At 32.6% G+C, this 20014-nt stretch overlaps 1 protein-coding gene and 1 long non-coding RNA gene across 2 annotated transcripts in view; both read right to left on the reverse strand.

The window, feature by feature from the left end:
* The window catches only part of LOC143058577 (uncharacterized), a 77729-nt gene that overhangs the window by 45181 nt on the left and 12534 nt on the right, over positions 1 to 20014 (reverse strand). Inside the window, exon 3 of the mRNA XM_076232059.1 lies at positions 18817 to 18862. Coding sequence (XP_076088174.1) covers positions 18817 to 18862 — 46 coding nt within the window. The remainder of the gene's footprint in view (positions 1 to 18816; positions 18863 to 20014) is intronic.
* Positions 8729 to 12408, reverse strand: LOC143058660 (uncharacterized). Its single transcript, XR_012973177.1, has 2 exons — positions 11723 to 12408; positions 8729 to 9704 (listed from the first exon to the last, which is right to left on the reverse strand). It is a non-coding gene; the product is annotated as an uncharacterized LOC143058660 (long non-coding RNA).

Raw genomic sequence — 20014 nt, forward strand, 5'->3', positions numbered from 1 at the left:
TGCAAGCAGTAGCGTTTGTTTGATTTTAAAACACGAATCGATCTATACTATTTAAAATTACAATACGCAAGCTGAAACCGTACCAAGTGATTATTATTTTTGCACACGACATCTAGGCTGTCGTCCCACCTCTTACAGTAGACGGTTCTCTTGGTGGGGATATTGTGCATTCAACCGTGGATATGATAAAATATCTGTAATAAACAAAATTGTAATGTTTTGATTGTGTAATGTCTTAATTTTTAAGGTTACGCGGGTTCGGTATTAAGCGGGACAATTGGTATGAACACATTTCGATATACGTGTAAATTATATTAAAAGAAGCTTTCAAACGCAGTTATTTTCGAGGATATTTAAAGATACAAATAAAAAAATCCTTTTTATGTTTTTGAATTAGGCTTTTAATTTCCATTCCGAATTATATATCATTGTAGAAAAAATTTATTTTATACATTTAAAGTACATGTAATTCTTTATGCTAGCTAGTCCATGAATAAAATTGCATAAATCACAAAAACACATTCGGGAATAGCAAGAAAGTTTACCAAAAAAGTAGTGGGAACTTTACTGTTTTTTTTATCATATATATTTCTGATAGTTTTCCCGACCTATTCACCTATTTTCAAACTTGAAAAGGGACCCCTTTCAGCGGCACGAGCCTGGAACATGTACACATGACAGTTGTAAGTAACAGCTATATAAATATACAAGAGAAGATATGGTATGATTGCGAATGAGACAACTGTCCACAAGAGACCAAAATTACACAGACATTAACAACTATATGTCACCGTACGGCCGTCAACAATGAGCAAAGCACATACCGCATAGTCAGCTATAAAATGCATTTCAAAGATACTATAATTAGAATAAAAGGTTAACGTACTTACAAAATATGTCATCTTAAAGAATGTGATTTCACAAATAAATTATTTTCAAATTCGCAGTCCAAGTCAACCTAAAATCGGTTACACACATTTTTAATGTTATAAATCCATTCCAACAATATCATTTTAAACACACACTAGCTTGCCTTTTCATTAATTTGAATAATACAAATTCAGCTAAATTTTGTTTATTCCCATCAACAGAGAAATCTCACACTCATCTTAGACGTTAATAATACTCATGCACTTCAATTTTGATAAACAATTTATTGATACGGACGAAAACGCTTGAACATACGGTTACATTAGGGTTAAAAAAAAATGTGAACTTGTTTTTAATTGAATTCAAAGATAGATTAAACGGTAGCTTTAGGCGGCAACCATTTGATTTTCTGGGGGTGGAAAGGGGGGGGGGGGGGGGGGGGCTATGGTTTTTTTTGGAAAAAAAAGTTTGTTTCGAGTTTTGGAAAAAAAATAATTTGTTTTTTGACCCTGAGAAAAATAATGTTTGTTTTACCCTCAGCTGACACTATATGTAATGCTAATATTGAAAGAAAAAAAATTTGTCGCCAAAAAAATGTTTGGAAAAAAATCCATAGCCCCCCCCCCCCCAGAAAATCAAATGGTTGCTGCCTTAATAGTGAAATGAACTATTTTTTTGAAGACTCGCCTAAATGTATGTTGCATAGATGTATTTGACCCCAACAATTTTATTTAGATCATGCTGTAAATTATATTTATAAAACCATTTATTTGTAAATACCGCATAAATCAGTCTGTTCACTGTTTGAATATAGAAACTTGTCGATTTTATAATATTGAGAGATATCCGAGATTTTGTAATATGGTGTGATAAACAAGTAATTGAAGATGAATATCATTTTATTTTAGTATGTGAAAAGTATAATGAACTTCGAAAGAAATTTATCAAACCATATTGTTGGAGAAAACCGTCGAATCTTAAACTTTTTAGACGATCAATGCATTTGAAAGGGGGCATATATATACAGTTGGAACTCGCCCCTTTTTTTTATGCTCGGTTGGGACCCCCTTTTAAAGGGGTTGGGTTCTCACCAGTATCTGTTAATAATGTAAAGGAACTAACCAATTAAAGGGAAGTTTTTATTTCTGACTGAGAAGGTACGAAATTAAATTCATTCATTAATGCTAAAAATCCGTTTGATCCTATTCTGCTGTACTGTTATAATGGTATACCTACTTATATGATTATTTGACTAATTGTTTAAATGTAAATATGTTTCACTGATGTAATTGAATATTTGTAATAATTATTTTCTGTAAGTTGTATTGCTTACGAATAAAAGATTATATTATTAATAAAATAAATATTATAACTTTCCTTTTTTGATTGGATGACCATGCAGTGGTGTTGCAACGCCAAGGAACTGGTAATAGAAAGCTATTTTGATTTGATACATATGACAATGAATCTTAACAAAAGGTTCTATAAATTCAGTTGTGAAAAAAATCACAATACCGTGCATTAACTCAACAACCGTCCATCGACAAATATTACTCGATATTCATTGAAATGATAACAAGTAAACAGTTATTGTAAAAGCAGAGCAGTCTTAAATTCTAATAGTTTTGTCAAAAATGATTCAAAGTTTTACCGATGCAACGATATTTTATATATTTTGAGTTGAAATGGCCTAGCGGTAGTCTGATCACTTCGAATGCAACACGCTTAATCTTTGCTGGGCATTCGTAAAGTTTTTAAACTAAAATAAGATCTTTATTATTAGTTATCAAAACATATGTTATATGTAAGCTATCTATAATAATTATAAATCTACGAGGAGTTTCAAGAAAAATGGGGGGGGGGGGGGGCATTGAAGTCTAACTTTATATATATAAAAAAAATAAAAAAAAGATCGAGATGTGGTATTGATTGCCAATGAGACAACTCTCCAAAAGCACGAAAAGAGATTAACTTCATAAAGTTATAACTAACTAACCCCTTTCAAGACAGACGTTGTCATTTCTGCGGCTCAAGAGATATCTGTGACGAATATCATTATATCATGACATGTTAAGTGTTGGATGTAGCTACAGATAGACAGACATTTTATACTGGAATATTGCTGCAAATTTTATATCAAAGGAATCGCTTTCACATTCTATACTATTATGTACTATATTAATACACACTTAATCATGTTTTTTAAAGTTCAAACTCTGAATTGAGACAGCACTATCGGTCATCTTACAAAAAAATAATCTAAATTTCTACAAATGTTACAGGTAAATCGGTCCTGCAAGCTACATGCAAGTTAAATCAAGGTTTTTTTTCAACCAAATGAATGTGCACGATCATGGTATTAATAATTGTAAATATATATTTTCTCTGTTACTATGAAATGTAGTTTTAAGGTAATAAAGTTCATTCGTTCATTAAAGTATTCTTTTTTAGATACTGATCTGTCTTATAAATATTTTAAATTCTAATTCTAAACACAAGGACACCAGTATGGGTTAAGCCAGAGAGCTTCCGAAAAGGGGAAATCCCACCTATGTTTACCTAACAAAATCACTCATTTCTGCTCAAAATATCAAAAAGAAATTTTACAGAAATTCTCTTAGATGACCTTACATTCACATTATAGCAAAAAAATGGGGGAAAATTCAAAGGAAAGGCAAAAAAAAATTTAAGAAAAAATATACTGAAATTAAAGGGAACTATATTTGTGAACGAAAATTGACAACGAAAATTGAAGGGGGATAATTGTGTTCCCGGACCAGTACTAACAACACAATTCATAAACAAAAATAAGATAATCCGATCAATTTTGAGTATTTGGACCGTACGCGTACGGTCCGGACCGTATACGTATACTCGTACGGTCTTAGTCTTTAAATAGTTATTTGGTTAATATGGTGTCTCGTAAGTCATTTTTGGACAGGATATTTTTGTTTTATAGTGTATGTATATTCTGCACGAATAATTTTTATCGCTATCATTATAAAAAACTCGACTTTGTGAACCCTAGTGTGAACCGTATGAGATCGCACACAAGACAGCTGATTGGATAAATGGGATGAATTGTTACGCCTACATAAAACTGATATCCAATCGAATGCCAGCAGACACCTGTCAGTAAAAACAAATTGTAAGCGTGGATGGTTAGAGATTTATTTGTGTATTCGATATTTGAAAAATAAGTTAGATAGTCACTATTCGTTTTCCCTTTTTTCAGCCGGATTTCAATAACTGTTTTTACACTTTCTTAATTAACAGAAAGGTATTTAAATAGAAGCGCACCACATGTAACAGAGATTTACAAGCATTTAATATAGCGACTTGTGTTTTCCGGAACGTCCTATTTTCAATTATTCACAGACTTTTGCAATATTATTAAACCTTTATTTTTTACCTTCAAAAACTGCTCAAACTTTTATTCTCAGACTAGACAGCATGAAAGACATAAACACTTTTATAAGTCAGTGTACACACGGTGTTTTCCAAACTTGGTAATTTCTTCGCCCAGGGATATGAATTTGACATTAAAAGTCCCTCAAAGCTTTACAATACCCGGTCGTGTCATTTCCGTATATTGTAGATGGAACGAGTGATATACATACACCAGACATACATGTTCCGTTACAGGTAAATTTTACCTTTTTGGAGGACTCCTAAGTGGGGATGCGTTGCATGTGTGCTAATCTAAAAAAAAATCAAATCTTTTATTTTTCTAAACTGCGTTACATGCAAATGCGAAATAATTGGTGTTGTTTGTTCAGTCCAATTTATTTATAAATATTAATTTATTCTTTTGAATAAAAAAAAACTACGCATGTAAACTTCAATGAATACAATAGTATTTAATACTAGTAGCCTAAATGTAAAACAATTGCAGCAAGATTTGAGGTTGAAGCGGCTCGATCAAAACGTGAATAGATGAGAAATTGTCATCATTCTTCTAATTAATTACAAAGTATTTTGTGAGAACAAATACTTATATTTTAGTGATGGTGATTCATTGTTGTTTGCCTCAGTCACCTCCAGTGGCAAATATTTCATTCGTGTTCATAACGAGAACACAAGTTTTAAATATAATAGGAAGCACTTCAAATAGTCGTTTGACAATAAGATTAAAAGTAAACTTGAAATACCACTGAATAATGAGAGAAGATTTAATAAGGATAGAAATTTAGCCTTGCAACAGCTCGCTACAATGGGACCACTAACATCATTGAGGAAGAGTTTTCAATTTGCAGAGAGCGATGGTCCTCTCAATCTACTCTGATGTCGGCCATCTCTATTCATACGTGTAGATACCAACATCACATAACGGTATCTAATTTAGATAAGATCATGACTTTAAAATCGCATTAGTAACGGTGATAATTCTGTTAAACTGTATTGTTTATTATGCTCCGAGTTTTTGGTATGACTATGCGACCTCTCTCCTGGTTGGTCTCGTGAGAATAAGTTCACCTCGACAGCGAGAGGACTTTAGTCCGAATCCCAAACGGGTCTAACAAAGAGTTTTTTTCTTTCTTTCGAACTGTTAGCTTGTGAACTTACACGTTAAAAATCCATCTCAGTGTGTCGGTCTAGTACAAAGCAGGCTTAATTTTCATATTATATTTCCATATTATAGTTTTGTCCTAAATCTACTGATTTATATCACACCTGCTATAATTTTCAACGATCGAAATAAAAAAAAATGGTACGTGAAATATTTCTACGGAACACTTGCATTTTTGTCTAAAAAAAATCACTGCTCCCGTATTATTAAGTCTTGTTGCGGTTTAGGCTTTTTATTCTGTATAGGTTTCTTTCTATAACAAAAATCTGTGTGTTGACTCTTAATGTTTTGATTGATATGTGTCGTTGGGTTGATGTCGTATTAATGTATACCTTTAAAATTGTTTTCAAAACCAAATGATGGATTGGGTATAGAAATATTCACATCTCCCGTTCGACAGTATATCTTTGCTAAAATTGGGTGCGGACGTTTGGTTGTTCGGTTGTATAAATAAGCAGCCGCATTTGGTCGAAAAAAAAAATAGTCTATGCATGGTGTAGTGAGAGTTTCGCGCTATCTATACGTTAAAAAAAATTGAATAAATCGTTGAAGGGATATACGAACTTTGATTGAAATTTCTAAAAAACGAAAAAGGTCACCTGAATCTCCAAGTAAGCCAGTCGCATGGTTGAATTTAACACTTTAGAAGAAACGAAACGGCCAAAATAAGTTTAGTCTTATTATAAATTGTTGCCAACTTTTTCGTCCGTTTTTGCTTTTATGACAACTTTACCAGATATATATATATATATATATATATATATATATATATATATATATATATATATATATATATATATATATATATATATATATATATATATATATATAAGATTTGACAGTAATTGATTCACCAAAACGAGCTCAACTACATGTCGTTGTTTTACGCTTCAACATAAATGCATATGTATGTATACAATGGAGACTGTTTTCTGTTCTACTGCCCTTGTCCTAGATTGGCTGTATACAATCTAACCCCTGACATGGACTACTTTATTAAATGTTTACAAACAAATAAATGCAAAGAGAAAGATTCGGAAAGAAATTCTAACATTTACGCTAAAAAATAAAATACACAAAAATGGAAACAGTTTTAGACAATTATCATTTGAGAACTATATATAATTAGCATGCATCACTAAATGAAACTGATAAATTGATTGCTCCCTTAATGTCCAGTGGCAAATATATCACGCATATTCATGACGAGATGCGAAATGGATCGACCTGAAGCAAATGATTGATACATCACCAAGAGTGAAGACAGAGAGTTCGCTGAGGTAAAACGTATGCCGTACTAGAATGCTGTATGGATTTTGCTCATTGTTAAAGGCCGCACAGTGACCTTTGAACGACTTTGACCCCCCCCCCCCCTGCAGAGCTATAGAAAAACAGTACATTAAGGGGGACTCTTTTTCGATGATACACAGACTCTTCTTAATTGTTACACGGACACTTTTTATGAATAGAATCACTCGTGTATGATCAGTGAGTTCATGGGCACTTTAATTTTCAATTAGATTTGAACTTTTTGGTTCACCGACTTATTTCCTGTCTTTTTATTGGATAAAATATTTACGTTAGCATCAATATCTATTTTCCGAAACATTTCCAGTAAACATGGTAAAATACTATTCATATCAGTACACCAAGGGATTAGACATTTAACTTCAAGGGAGGGGGGAGGGTATGGTATAATAAATCAAATTGTCATCATTGTTGGGTTTCTAGTCTGAATATTTTACATTAACTGTGTCAGATGCCTCATTACAGGCTGAACCTTTTATAGGGTGCTCATTATAAAGTTTTAGTTTTTGGTCATTGTTGAAGGGTGTGCAGTGACCTATTATATAGTGACTAACAAGTAAATCACTTGGTCTACATGATTTAAATGGTTGATAGTCGTCTCACCATATCTCCTTAGGCCAAAATAAAAATTGTATGTTTCCCCTCCCCACACCCAGGTAAAAAATAAGCCCCCTGGGATGGGAAACAGACATTCTTTTAAATGTGGCCTTATTCATGATCTTTTTATTGAAATTCTGTAATAAGAAGATTTTACTACCGGTAGTCTATAAGTATCACATAAACTTTACATTATCAATAATCCATTAAAATGAAGTCCAGTCAAAATAACCATGCCAGACAGATATATGACAGATAATTTCATGAATTTCATGAATTTTTGAATTTCACAGTTCTTCCATACCCCAAATTTATGGTTAAACGTTTATAGTAACCATAGAAACAGAGAAAAAGACTAAACATAAAAACCATGAAAATGGTGTCATTGTCAGATGAAATAAGCCATTCAACAATGTTCAAAAATGTCAAACATGTACAACTTACATTTATTCCATAATTATGCCAAAAGTAGTGATCCTATACATGTACAATGTAGCTTATAGCTTATGAGAAACATTGATGACCTTCGGCTATTGTCTGCTCTGAAGTTGGGTTGTTGTCTTTTTTGGCACATTCCCCATTTCCAGTGTCAATTTTATTAGGAAGTATTAACTGAGAAACAAACCTAACCATGTTAACATTGTATCAAACTGAAATAAGGGTTGAGATCTCACAAACATGTTTAACCCCGCCGCATTTTTGCGCCTGTCCCAAGTCAGGAGCCTCTGGCCTTTGTTGGTCTTGTATTATTTTAATTTTAGTTTCTTGTGTACAATTTGGAAATTAGTATGGCGTTCATTATCACTGGACTACGGGTAGTATATATTTGTTTAGGGGCCAGCTGAAGGACGCCTCCGGGTGCGGGAATTTCTCGCTACATTGAAGACCTGTTGGTGACCCTCTGCTGTTGTTTTTTATTTGGTCGGGTTGTTGTCTCTTTGACACATTCCCCATTTCCATTCTCAATTTTATTAATCACTTAAATTATCCATGAAGGTCAAGGTCAGGTCAACCCAACCTGATAGACAAGTAGATCTTTCAAGGTACTCATATACAATAAAATGTATCCAATTACATATATAAAATATACAGTATAAGAGAGCATTTCATTGATTAAGTAACAGTATATTTTACATGCAGTCATTGAACCATGAAAATGGGGTCAGGTGCAATGTACATATAATGGCAAACTGAAACATCATAACATATTAATTAGCTACTAGCATCTGAATACAAGACAAGAAACATCCAGCTCTTTCAGCTTTTAAAATGTAAAGCTCTATAAAATAGCTTACATCATCACCCCAAGACTGTAATACAAATTTCTTGTATACAACCAGCTTTCATGACTTTTGTGTAAGGCGAGACAACATAAAATGATACTTTGAAGTACATGTATTGTTTAATATGTTTGACTACTATTATAAAATGCCAGTTTCAGAATGAACAGTAATTTAGAAGATTATTAAAATACATGTAGATACATTCAGACTATTATAACTATACAGCAAGCTGTCATTCGACTCTAACCAACAACCATGCCAGGGCTGTAAAGCTTGTCTAGGTTGGTAAAAACTTCCATCATCATGCATATATATGACACTAACCAATAGTGATGGACCGTGACAGACCCTCATGGAAAGTAAAGGAGGTTTAACACTCCCTGGTGGTACATGTAGCCAACAATAGCAATGGCAGCATAGAAACTCTTATTATATCCAAATTCTTATTTCAAATGAATAATTATCCAAGGTGAATCAGATGATGTATGATCATGATGCTGCACTTTTAGTATTGACAATGATTGATATATATTCACTGAAACTAGAAATTTCCATTATTCCAATTTTCTATTCTTAATGATATAACTATCCAAGATAATCATGGAATTAAGATATGATGCACTACTAATATTCCTAGAAAACTTTAAATTCTCTTTATTTCAAATTGTTAATATTACTTATTTCAAATATATATATATATATATATCAAAGGTATGCTCTGTCACCAAGTAATGTCATGAATGTAGTACATTGTATTTCCTACATTTTTTCTATGAATTGTAAGTTTGCTATTTGTTCAATTCACAATTCTCTTTTTGTCCAATCAGATCATCCCATCAACTGTACATCATGACATAATGCTGTTAGCTCTATCAACGTTATTTCCAAACCAATAAGTAACACAAAATTATGAATGAATCCACCATTTCACAATTTATAGCTACAGGTACAAATGAGGTACCATATGAGAGTAACTTAGTGACACTATATATTTCCTATATATACATTGATATACATGATATATGCCGCTTCATAATCTGGCTGGGAATCATGCTCAAACCAATGTGATATCTTATCTACAAAAAAAATATACATTAAGAATAAAGTATTTATTATATATAAACTTGTATTTATCTACAAGAAAAACTAGCAATCATAAGTTGCTTGACAACAAAGTTTAATGATGTAAAGAAATGAATTTATGACTTATACAATTTAATTGATAAATGAGAAGAAGAATAAAACCCTTTTTTGAGGTTCTATTTCTAAAACAAAATGTTCTCTCTTTCTACATCAATGTTTTCTTAGGTGTATACTTCATTGAAGGGTTACTGTCTAATAGAGGCTATAGCACTATACTTGTTGTGATCAATTTATAATACTTTTTTATTTTAAAATAGAATTTGTTGAATATTACTACCAACGTGACATGGTGACAAAGCAAATAGTATTTAGGCCTAGAAAAAAAAGATATGTGTTTCCGGTAACATCATTTTGAAAAATAGGGTCGGTAGGTCGGAATTCTTTTTTTTTTTTTTTTTTTTTTTTTTTTTTTTTTTTTTGACATCGTAAATGAAATCCGGAAAATTATCATGGTTTTTCCAAGTCCGGATCCGTAATTAGTTTCAAAAACCGGAAGTGTGCCATTTGCAATGTTTTTGAAGCCCCTGCTGTGCAAATTTCTTGGATTTTAACCTATTTGGAATACCTATTGACATTAATAAAATGTTTTACTGGCTTTCTATGCAAGTAGAAGCAATAGAGAAAAAATATTATGTCATCTATCAGAAGCCTGTGTCAAAAACGGGGTCGGTTGATACAATTTTTTTTTTTTTTTTTTTGAAGATCCAATAAAAAAGTTAGGGTCGGGGGCTAAAAAACAGGGTTGGTCGGGTTACCGGAAACATCGATCTTTTTTTTCTCGGCCTTATAAGATTCTTCTTCTTCTTCTTCTTTATAATCCATCAACATACTGATGATAACGTGTCGGGCACTTATTTAACTATGCCGCGCATGCGTGGGATCTAATTTTTATTTAGTCATGACAGTCATGACAGTGAATAATATACAAAAGATAAAAATAAAAATTTCAACATAATTTCTTTTTCTTGTTATAACATATATTTAAGTTCTACAAAATTAAGAGCATAACAAATCATTTATAACAAAATAATGAATCATACCCGGTAAAATCTTAAATTTCTTATCACAAAAGATGAAAAGTGTTAAAAATTGTTGTTAAGGACGCAATGCTGTCTCATCATTTGGAATCAGGCATGTCAGGGCACAATATCAATATACTCTTTTTTTTGCCCCGGGCAATTTTGAGGTTATTGCATATATACAAACCCAAGCCTTGAACATGTTGAAGGTATTCATAACACATATGTGACAAATTATAATTATTGTACATCACCCACCAGTGGCTATATAAATAGGTATATCATCGTCGTAACTAGTCCGAGATTACTCTGACGTCCAAACGTAACTAGTCCGAGATTACTCTGATGTCCAAACGGCTGTTTTGCCAGACAAGCTTGTCTCGGACTACATCGTAACATGTAAAGATTGGTTGGTTATTGGTTAATAAAAAAAAGTGACAAATATTTCATGCAAATTTAGGACGTGACAGTTATCAATACATTAACATACAATATGTAGGATTACTCGATCAGGGGTTTAGGTCTTGTAACTGTTGTATAGCCTATAGGCCATCACGCACAACCATACCATTGTGAATACCCCACATGTCAATGCATGTTAGGCAATAAACAGGGGTGGATCCAGCCATTTTTAAAAGGGGGTTTAAACCATACTTGTTTATATGTAACTTTTTAAATCATGCATTGATCTTCCAAAAAAATGAAAAAAGGGGGGGGGGTCCAATCACAGGAACAATTTTTTAACAAGCCCAAATTCTTACTTTGCCTTTGAACAGGCTACTATCCAAGAGTGTGGAGTATTGGAACGTCGATTCATACCTGTATGCACAAATTTAACAAATGTGAACATTTTTCCTTCAAACTCTTGGGTGATGATCCATGATCAATGATTATTCTGATAGACATGTATTAAAATATTCATTTCTACTCACCAATTGCAATTTCCAGCTCAGCTTATATTGTACTATAGTTTCCTTCTACCATGTCAACGATTTTGTGTAAAATAAGTTAGCTATTAGAAGCGCTGACACTGCCGACACACATGCGACATGAATGCAACAAAAAATAAAGAGGGTACGGTAACGTTAAATCGTTTACGGGCGAAGAATTATTTTCCGTTTTTAATTAAACTTGTCAGATTTGATTAATTATCGTCGAAAAATGTCCCTAATGGATAGTCATTCAAATTAAACCAGCTTTATTATGCTGTATGCATGTAATATATATGTAACCTGGTCTTTAAATGTACTTTAAGTACAGTGTCTGACGTATTTATAAACATTTTCTTGATTATTTATCCTATTTCAAATATTAATTTGAATGAATTTATAAGCCTTTTTCTGCTATAATATTCAAACTTTATTTTTTAACGAAGGCTTCTGGTATGTAGTTTTTTTTACAAAAGGCCCTCGAATTATAGACACATTAAAAAATAAAGATGGAAAGTCAAACGCATGAGTCTGGCAAAAATAAAGTTAACGGACAATGTCATGACAATAAACGGAAAACGATAAAAGACAGAGTTATATCTATATATTTTTTTCCCTGCCTCAAATTTACTCAAATGCAATTTATATAGGTAACATAAAAAGATAAATGATAATGCATTCATTTACAATATTTAAAAATAGTTATATCTTAAATTTAATTCAACATATTAAGATCACGTTTTCAAGTGTTCACGGCCGACATCCGTTATTATTAAATAAGGGTGTAAAAATGAGTGACAAATTCTTCACCACATACGGCAGTCTGTAATTGCATATAAAACGTATTGCAATCACTTGTAAACCATTAAATATAAAGGTTCAGGTGCTTATATTCAATAATCAAATATTATTTCGGCAATCTGTTGATTTTTTTTAGTCAATTCGCGGCGATTTGTGCAGCAGTATGACTTCAATTGAGCTACTTTTTTTTATTTATATAATTATAAAACAGTGTTAAATAATTAAATAGGAAGAAGTTAGAATTCAAATTGAATATTTGTTTTATTTAAATAACATGATTAAGGGGACGTGGTAGACTTTCAGTTAAAAAAATCGTCTTCTTTCACAGTTTTATTTTATTCTTGAAAGGGGAGCAACCCCTGATAAATAATGGGAAAGTTTCACTCGTTTTGTGTCCAAATTATTAAAATCTGAACACGACTGGACACGGTCTGACAACATCTTGACGTCAGTTTGTATCCATGGTCTGTTTTGGTCTGACACGGTCTTAACGGATCTAAACAGCTCGCTAGAAGATACAGTCTTAAATATCTTGACATGCCTTAACGGGACTAATTTACCTAATGAGACTATCGATCCGAATGGAGACTTAACGAACTGACAAATCTTGACGTTTTCCTCTAGCGGTAAATCCAGTCAATTAAGATACGATCAGACCAAAATGACCGTTTCAGACTGAAATCGTGCTACTAGTGGTACATAAATAACAACAGACTACTAGCAGTTAACTGACATGCCAGCTCCAGACTTCAATTAAACTGACTGAAAGATTATGATTTCATCATATGAACATCAGGCACAATCCTTCCCGTTAGGGGTTTAGTATCATACCATCATAACATATATGAGAAGAACATAACCCGTGTCATGCCAACAACTGTTTTTAGAATAAATGTGTTTAGTTCCGATGCAAAGACCTTATCAGTGACTCAATATTAACGCCAAAATATGCAATCTTTAATGACTTGACAACAGTATCGTAATTATATCCCTTCTTAATAAGTCTATTCAAAGGTTTTGTAAGTTTCTGAGGTGAATACTGACACCTTTGTGCTTTATAAAGAATATTTCCATAAAAAATTGGATGTGAAATACCTGAACGTATTAGAAGTCTGCATGTTGAGCTATATTTACGAATGATGTCTTTATACCGATGATAAAATTTAGTAAATGTTTTGACTAGTTTGTGATATCGAAAACCCTGGTGTAATAATTTTTCAGTAACACATAAATTTCTCTCGTTAAAATCTAAAACATTGTTACATACACGAGCGAATCGTACAAGTTGAGATATATAAACACCGTAAGATGGTGACAAGGGAACGTCACCATCTAAAAACGGATAATTAACGATAGGAAATGAAAAATCATCCCTTTTATCATAAATTTTAGTATTCAGCTTTCCATTAGTGATATAGATATCAAGATCGAGAAAAGGGCAGTGGTCATTGTTAGTATTAGCTTTATTTAAAGTAAGTTCAACAGGATAATGTCATTAATATACATACTGAAGTCGTCATTATTGAGAGCCAAAATATCATCCAAATATCTAAAAGTATTATTAAATTTGTTTATCAGATGTTGTTTCGATGGGTCTTTGCTTATTTTTGTCATAAATTGTAACTCATAACAATACAAAAACAGGTCCGCAATAAGTGGTGCACAGTTATTCCCAATTGGAATTCCGATAATCTGACGATATACGGAATCCCCAAAGCGAACAAACATGTTATCTAGTAAAAATTCAAGGGCATATATAGTATCAAAGCATGTCCAATTAACATAGTTTTTTTGTTTATTGCTACTAAAAAATGACCTAAAAGAGTTTGAACATATATATTCACATTCTGATTTTTTGAATGCCCATTTAATTAGGTGTGTGAATTTTTTCTTAATGAGAATGTGAGGCAATGTGGTATACAGGGTAGAAAAATCAAAACTTTGAACAGATTCAAAATCACCAATATAAGCATGCAATTTATCAAGTACTTCCAACGAGTTCTTGACACTCCAAAAGTAATTTATTCCACTATTTTCGAAGGCCTTATTTGAACAATTTATTATCAGGTTTTTAATTGTACCAAGTGTGCTGGTAAGAAGAATAGACAATTTAGTAGTTGAACAATGGCTTGAAGACGAAATAAATCTATATTTGTAAGGGGTTTTGTGTAGCTTCGGAAGCCAATACATAGTTGGGACTTTCATTGTATTTGGCTCTGCTTGTAAAGCGGTGGCTAAAAGTTTAGGTTTGTTACAGATTTCGTTTTCTGAAAATGGAGTCAGTTGGAATGTTGGTGAATTGGTGATTTCCTTTTTCAGAACCTCAATGTAAAATTTACGTCAAACAATAATAATATTATTAGCAGCTTTATCGGCCGGGACAAAAACAAATTCCTTGGCTAGTTCTTTTAGTTTATGTTTGATACGAGAAATAGGTTTATTGTGGTTATTGTTAATAGTAAAATGTTCTTTAAAATGTTGAATACGTATATCAACTATCTTCATTACTGAATTAAAAAAAGAGTCCAAAGATTTTTTGTCAGCTTTTTCCCGTTTTATCCATTTCATACAGTAAGTATGGAGTGAGTCGTGGATGATATTACGACACTCATTCCAATTAATAATAGACGGGGGACGATATTTAGGTCCTTTACTGAGGAATGATTTTAACTCTCGGTCTTGAACGATGTTAAGATCTCCTGTTATAACATGGGAAATGGGTCCATAAATATATTCGGAATTGCTGCAATTACATGAAGTAGGTGTATCTATACTATTAAACGAGAAGACCTCATTTTGTGTGTCGCTTCTCTTCTTTCCACGATTAATAAATCACCATGCCTCTGTGTTCTATAGGTAACAGGCATAGTCGCATTTGTCATCCATTCTTATGATTATTCAGATTGAGTTATTTTTGGAGAAAATCGACAAAAATGGAGTCCGGATATTGATTCCGTCATCAGACTGACTTTAAGTCATAGATTAGACTTCCGGTTGAAAACAACCAATCGTATGATAGATAACAAAAATCGAAAAATAAATAAGCCAATCAGAGCGTTCTCCATATCCATGGTGTTTATATCGCAAGAACCACAACTATTATACCTCCTTAGAGAGGACAATTATTTTATTCGTTTTATCTACATGTAAACTACGATATGCTACTTTAATATATACATAGGCGGATTTAGGGGGGCACAGGGGGCCCGGGCCCCCCTTTTTGGGAAAAAAAATTGTTTGCTTATATAGGGAATCACTGAAGCGTGACTGGAGCGGGCCCCCTCTTAGGTCAGTCAATGGGTCATACCAGTTGCATATATATATATATTAAGATAAGTAAAACATGTGGAAACAATAATGTGTCCATAGTACACAGATGCCACCTCGGCACTATATTTACTAAGTTTCGAGTTGATTGGACTTCAACTTCATCAAAAAGTACCTCGACCAAAAACTTTAACCTGAAGCGGGACAGACGGACGGACGTCACGAGCGAACGAACGAACGCACGGATGTACAGACTAGAAAATATATTGCACATAAATGGAGCATAAAAAATTATTGTTGAAAGTGAAAGTAGTGATTTTGCAACAATGAAAGTAGGGGAGAAACTTGAGGGAGGCAGGACCTTTTTCGGGACTTCGGGATCGGGTGTTTATAAGCTCGGGATCTGGGGATTAATCAATACGGGATCCGGGAATATATTTTTCGATTTCGGTATTTCGGGATATGAATTTCTTTAAATTCTGCATCTTGGGATTTCATGTTTTTAAGACCGGGATTTCGGGATCAGGACCCCTCCGACCACCCCTCAAATTAGCCTTAGTGTCGGTCTTAGTCATTTATACAAGATTCATATCCTACCATTGGCATGTTAATAAGTCTCTCAGAAGAAAAACCACTGATGGATCCGATCGTCCTAGAAGCATATTTTATTAGACTAATAACGGTCGATATATAATTAGTTACATTTATTTCATGTTTGAAGCGGTGCAAATTTTTAATTTAATTGACTTTTACCAAAAGATGCATTGTAGCAAAGGAGAATAATTGTGGTCTGAGGCCAGAAACACGAAAATAGTTGAATTTAACAGAAAGGAAACAAATATCGAAATTTGGAAAAAGGGAGAGGGCTTTTGATACCTTTTCTGAAATTCTCCTTGATACATAATTATCTTTTACAAACATCATCCTACAACAGTTCACAAGCTGTATATGCCCGCGATTTCGCGGGTGTGTTCTAGTTTTCACTGATATTAACATCTTTACACAATTGACTATAATTAAACACAAATTTCCGGGTAGATTTCTTGTAAATATAACAAATAAGAGGTAGCTCAGTATTGTCAAAATATCCAGGAATTTGTTCTTTAACAGAATGGTCGTTAAATATACCGGCAATATTTACAAAATCAAAGCCTTTATTGACATACTTAATTTTAATAAAATGTTTTTTATGATCTTCAGGGCGATCAATTTTGGGAAATAATTTAGAATAACAATATGCCATAATAATTTGAACAATTTCATACTTAGGACTGCTATATGAAATTGTGTTGCAATCCTCCAAAATTTTATTTAACTTATTAACCAGTAACGAACAGAGTTTTGTTAACAGATAATGTCTGCCGTTGTTTTTTGAAATAGAAATTAGGTCCGAAATATTGGTATGATTGGCCCGAAATTATGCATGTTTTTTTTTTTTTAATTTTGGTTCATTTATATGTTTTGAAGGTTAGTGGGGCATCATTACATGAATACATTATTATTTATGGACCAGCTGAAGCAGGCCTCTGGATGTAGAATTTTCTCCCTCCATTGAAGACCTATTATTGACCTTGGGCTGGGTTTTATTTTTTTTTTGTCTCTTTGGTTGGGTTGTTTTCTCTTTGATACATTCTCCGTTTCCATTCTCAATTCTATGCATAATTTTCAGTCAATAGATTATGAACGAGTGGACAGGGCCAAACAATTTCAACGTGCTAGTGCTTATACAACTTCACACCAAATATCATTGACTTATCATACTTGGTTCCTTTTACACTGACCAAATCACAAACTCGTACATGAAAATTAAGCGAAAGATTCAAAGTCAATAGACCATGACAGAGATGGCAGGGTCAAATCCTCTCCGTGGATCAATGCTTATACAACTTCACACCAAATATTATTGATATACCATAAGTGTTTCCCCTTAAACTGACCAGGTCAAGCCGAGACAAAAACTACATTTAATTTTGTTCCACTCAACAAAAAAATGTGATCAGTCAAAAGAGTGAACACCCTCAAATATCACCCCTGCTGAAGTTATGGACAATACTGTGCTGAAAAGATGACGACACTGCATGGTAAAATAGTCCTGCCACTTTGTAACTGTGTAATGTAATAGTCTCAAGAGTTGATCATGGTACTAAGGCTAAATATGTTGTTGTGTCAAAGGTCTCTTTGACACACATTACCCATTTCCATTCCTAATTTAATACATTATTGTTTCAGTCAAGAGATTGACTACGTAACTCCGTAAATACAGAATTTGCCTAAAAACATATATATATATATGTGTCCCACTCTTGTCCTGTAAAAACTCTTACTATACTATACAAGACCAATTACATTTTGGGAATTTTTAGGTTTATCTTCTTTAATTGTGTTAGGACTAATTCACACGGTTAATACTTTTTGATCCAGCAGCTTTAGGAAAACTGCTAAAATTTGATATTTTAATATAATGTGGTCATTTTGAGAACTTAGAAACTGTCCGAAATTTTTAGCATTATTCTACAAGGTGAACTTTACTTTAACATGAACCCCGCCACATTCTGTTTGTGCCTGTCCAAAGTTAGGAGCCTGTAATTCAGAGATTGTCGATTGTTGCTGTGTTAATATATTTGTTTTTCCTTCAATAATTTGTACATAAATTATGCTGTAAGTTTTCTTGTTTGAATTGTTTACATTTGTCATTTCGGGGCCATTTATATAGTTGACTATATGGTATGGGCTTTACTCATTGTTTAAGGCCATACGGTGACCTATAGCTGTTAATTTATGTGTCATTTGGTCTCTTGTTGAGAGTTATCTCATTGACAATCATATCACATCTTCTTATATTTATGTTCACTTGTTCTATCCAATAAAGTACTGTAATGTGTTCATCAATGTGTCATATATTCTACCATACATTGAATGAAGTAGAAAACAAGATTTTGTGATGTCTCTTCAAAAGGTTTTCACTACACTAAATTAATTGATAAGTTTTTAACAAAGATATATCAAATCACTTGCAGAGTGAAACTTACGGTTGAGCTTTATTCAATGGAATCTGTGTGCTTCTCACTTGAAATTCTGCAATAAAAAATTGTACTTAATTATTTAGTTCTACATATTTTCTTTTTTTACTTTTGCAACAACCCTGGCAGCAAGTAAATATATATTGAAAACTAACAGTTTTTTCCATTGATATTAGTTTTCTTTCCCAGATAATAATTAAACTGCACATGTTTTTGATTCCATCTCAATATAGTTTTTCAACTATGATATATATTTTGTTTTTTTAAATTGTCAATCAACTTGGTACTGTATATGTATACTGTAGCATTTAACCATGTTTTTTGTTGTTTTGTATTTTGTTCTACATTTATCTCATGCTTGGAAATACTTTCAAAATTCTAAAAGTATGTAGAAAAAAATGAAGGTTGCCAAACTAAAACTCAAGTATCTGATGTTTGAAAAAAAAAATTAAAACAATAAGATGATTAAAGTATCTCTATCTATATTATCGATGATTATAGCTTAGTCAAAAACACAAAAAACAAAAAACTTAGTCAAAAACACAAATATAACAAGAGGTTGTCAGAGTGACAGAAAACCGGATTCTTTTATATTTATTTGTTTCCTGGCATTTTTCAATAACAAAAACCATAACTCCTGAACGGTAAAAGTGACAATCATCAATATTGAAGTTGACCTTAATTTTGTCATCAGTAACAACATATAACAAATTAAAAAGCTTTGGTTGAACTGTTAAGGAGTTTAATAACTGACACGACTAGAAACACCCTTTTTCAATCTTTTAAAAATTGTAATCCTGAACGGTGAAAGTGAAAATCGTCAATATTTAACTGAACCTCCATTTTGAAATCAGACACAACAAATTACAATTTAAAAAGCTTTGCTTAAATGGTTCATGAGATAAAGAATGGGCACAACTGGAAACATCCTTTTCAATCTTTCAAGTACAAAATGTTCCTTAACTCCTTAACCGGAAAAGTGATAATCGGCAAAATTAAACTTAACCTCCATTTTGTCATCAGTAACAACGTATCAAAATTTAAAATGCTTTGGTTGAACGGTTTATGAGTTAAAGCACGGACACGACTGGAAACACCATTTCTCAATCTTTCAAAAACCAACAAATCAACTCCCGAACGATGAAAGTAAAAATTTTCAATATTGAATTAACCTCCATTTTGTCATCAGTAACAACATGATATTAAA

Source organism: Mytilus galloprovincialis, chromosome 14 (assembly GCF_965363235.1).
Source record: "Mytilus galloprovincialis chromosome 14, xbMytGall1.hap1.1, whole genome shotgun sequence".
Classification (NCBI taxonomy): domain Eukaryota; kingdom Metazoa; phylum Mollusca; class Bivalvia; order Mytilida; family Mytilidae; genus Mytilus; species Mytilus galloprovincialis.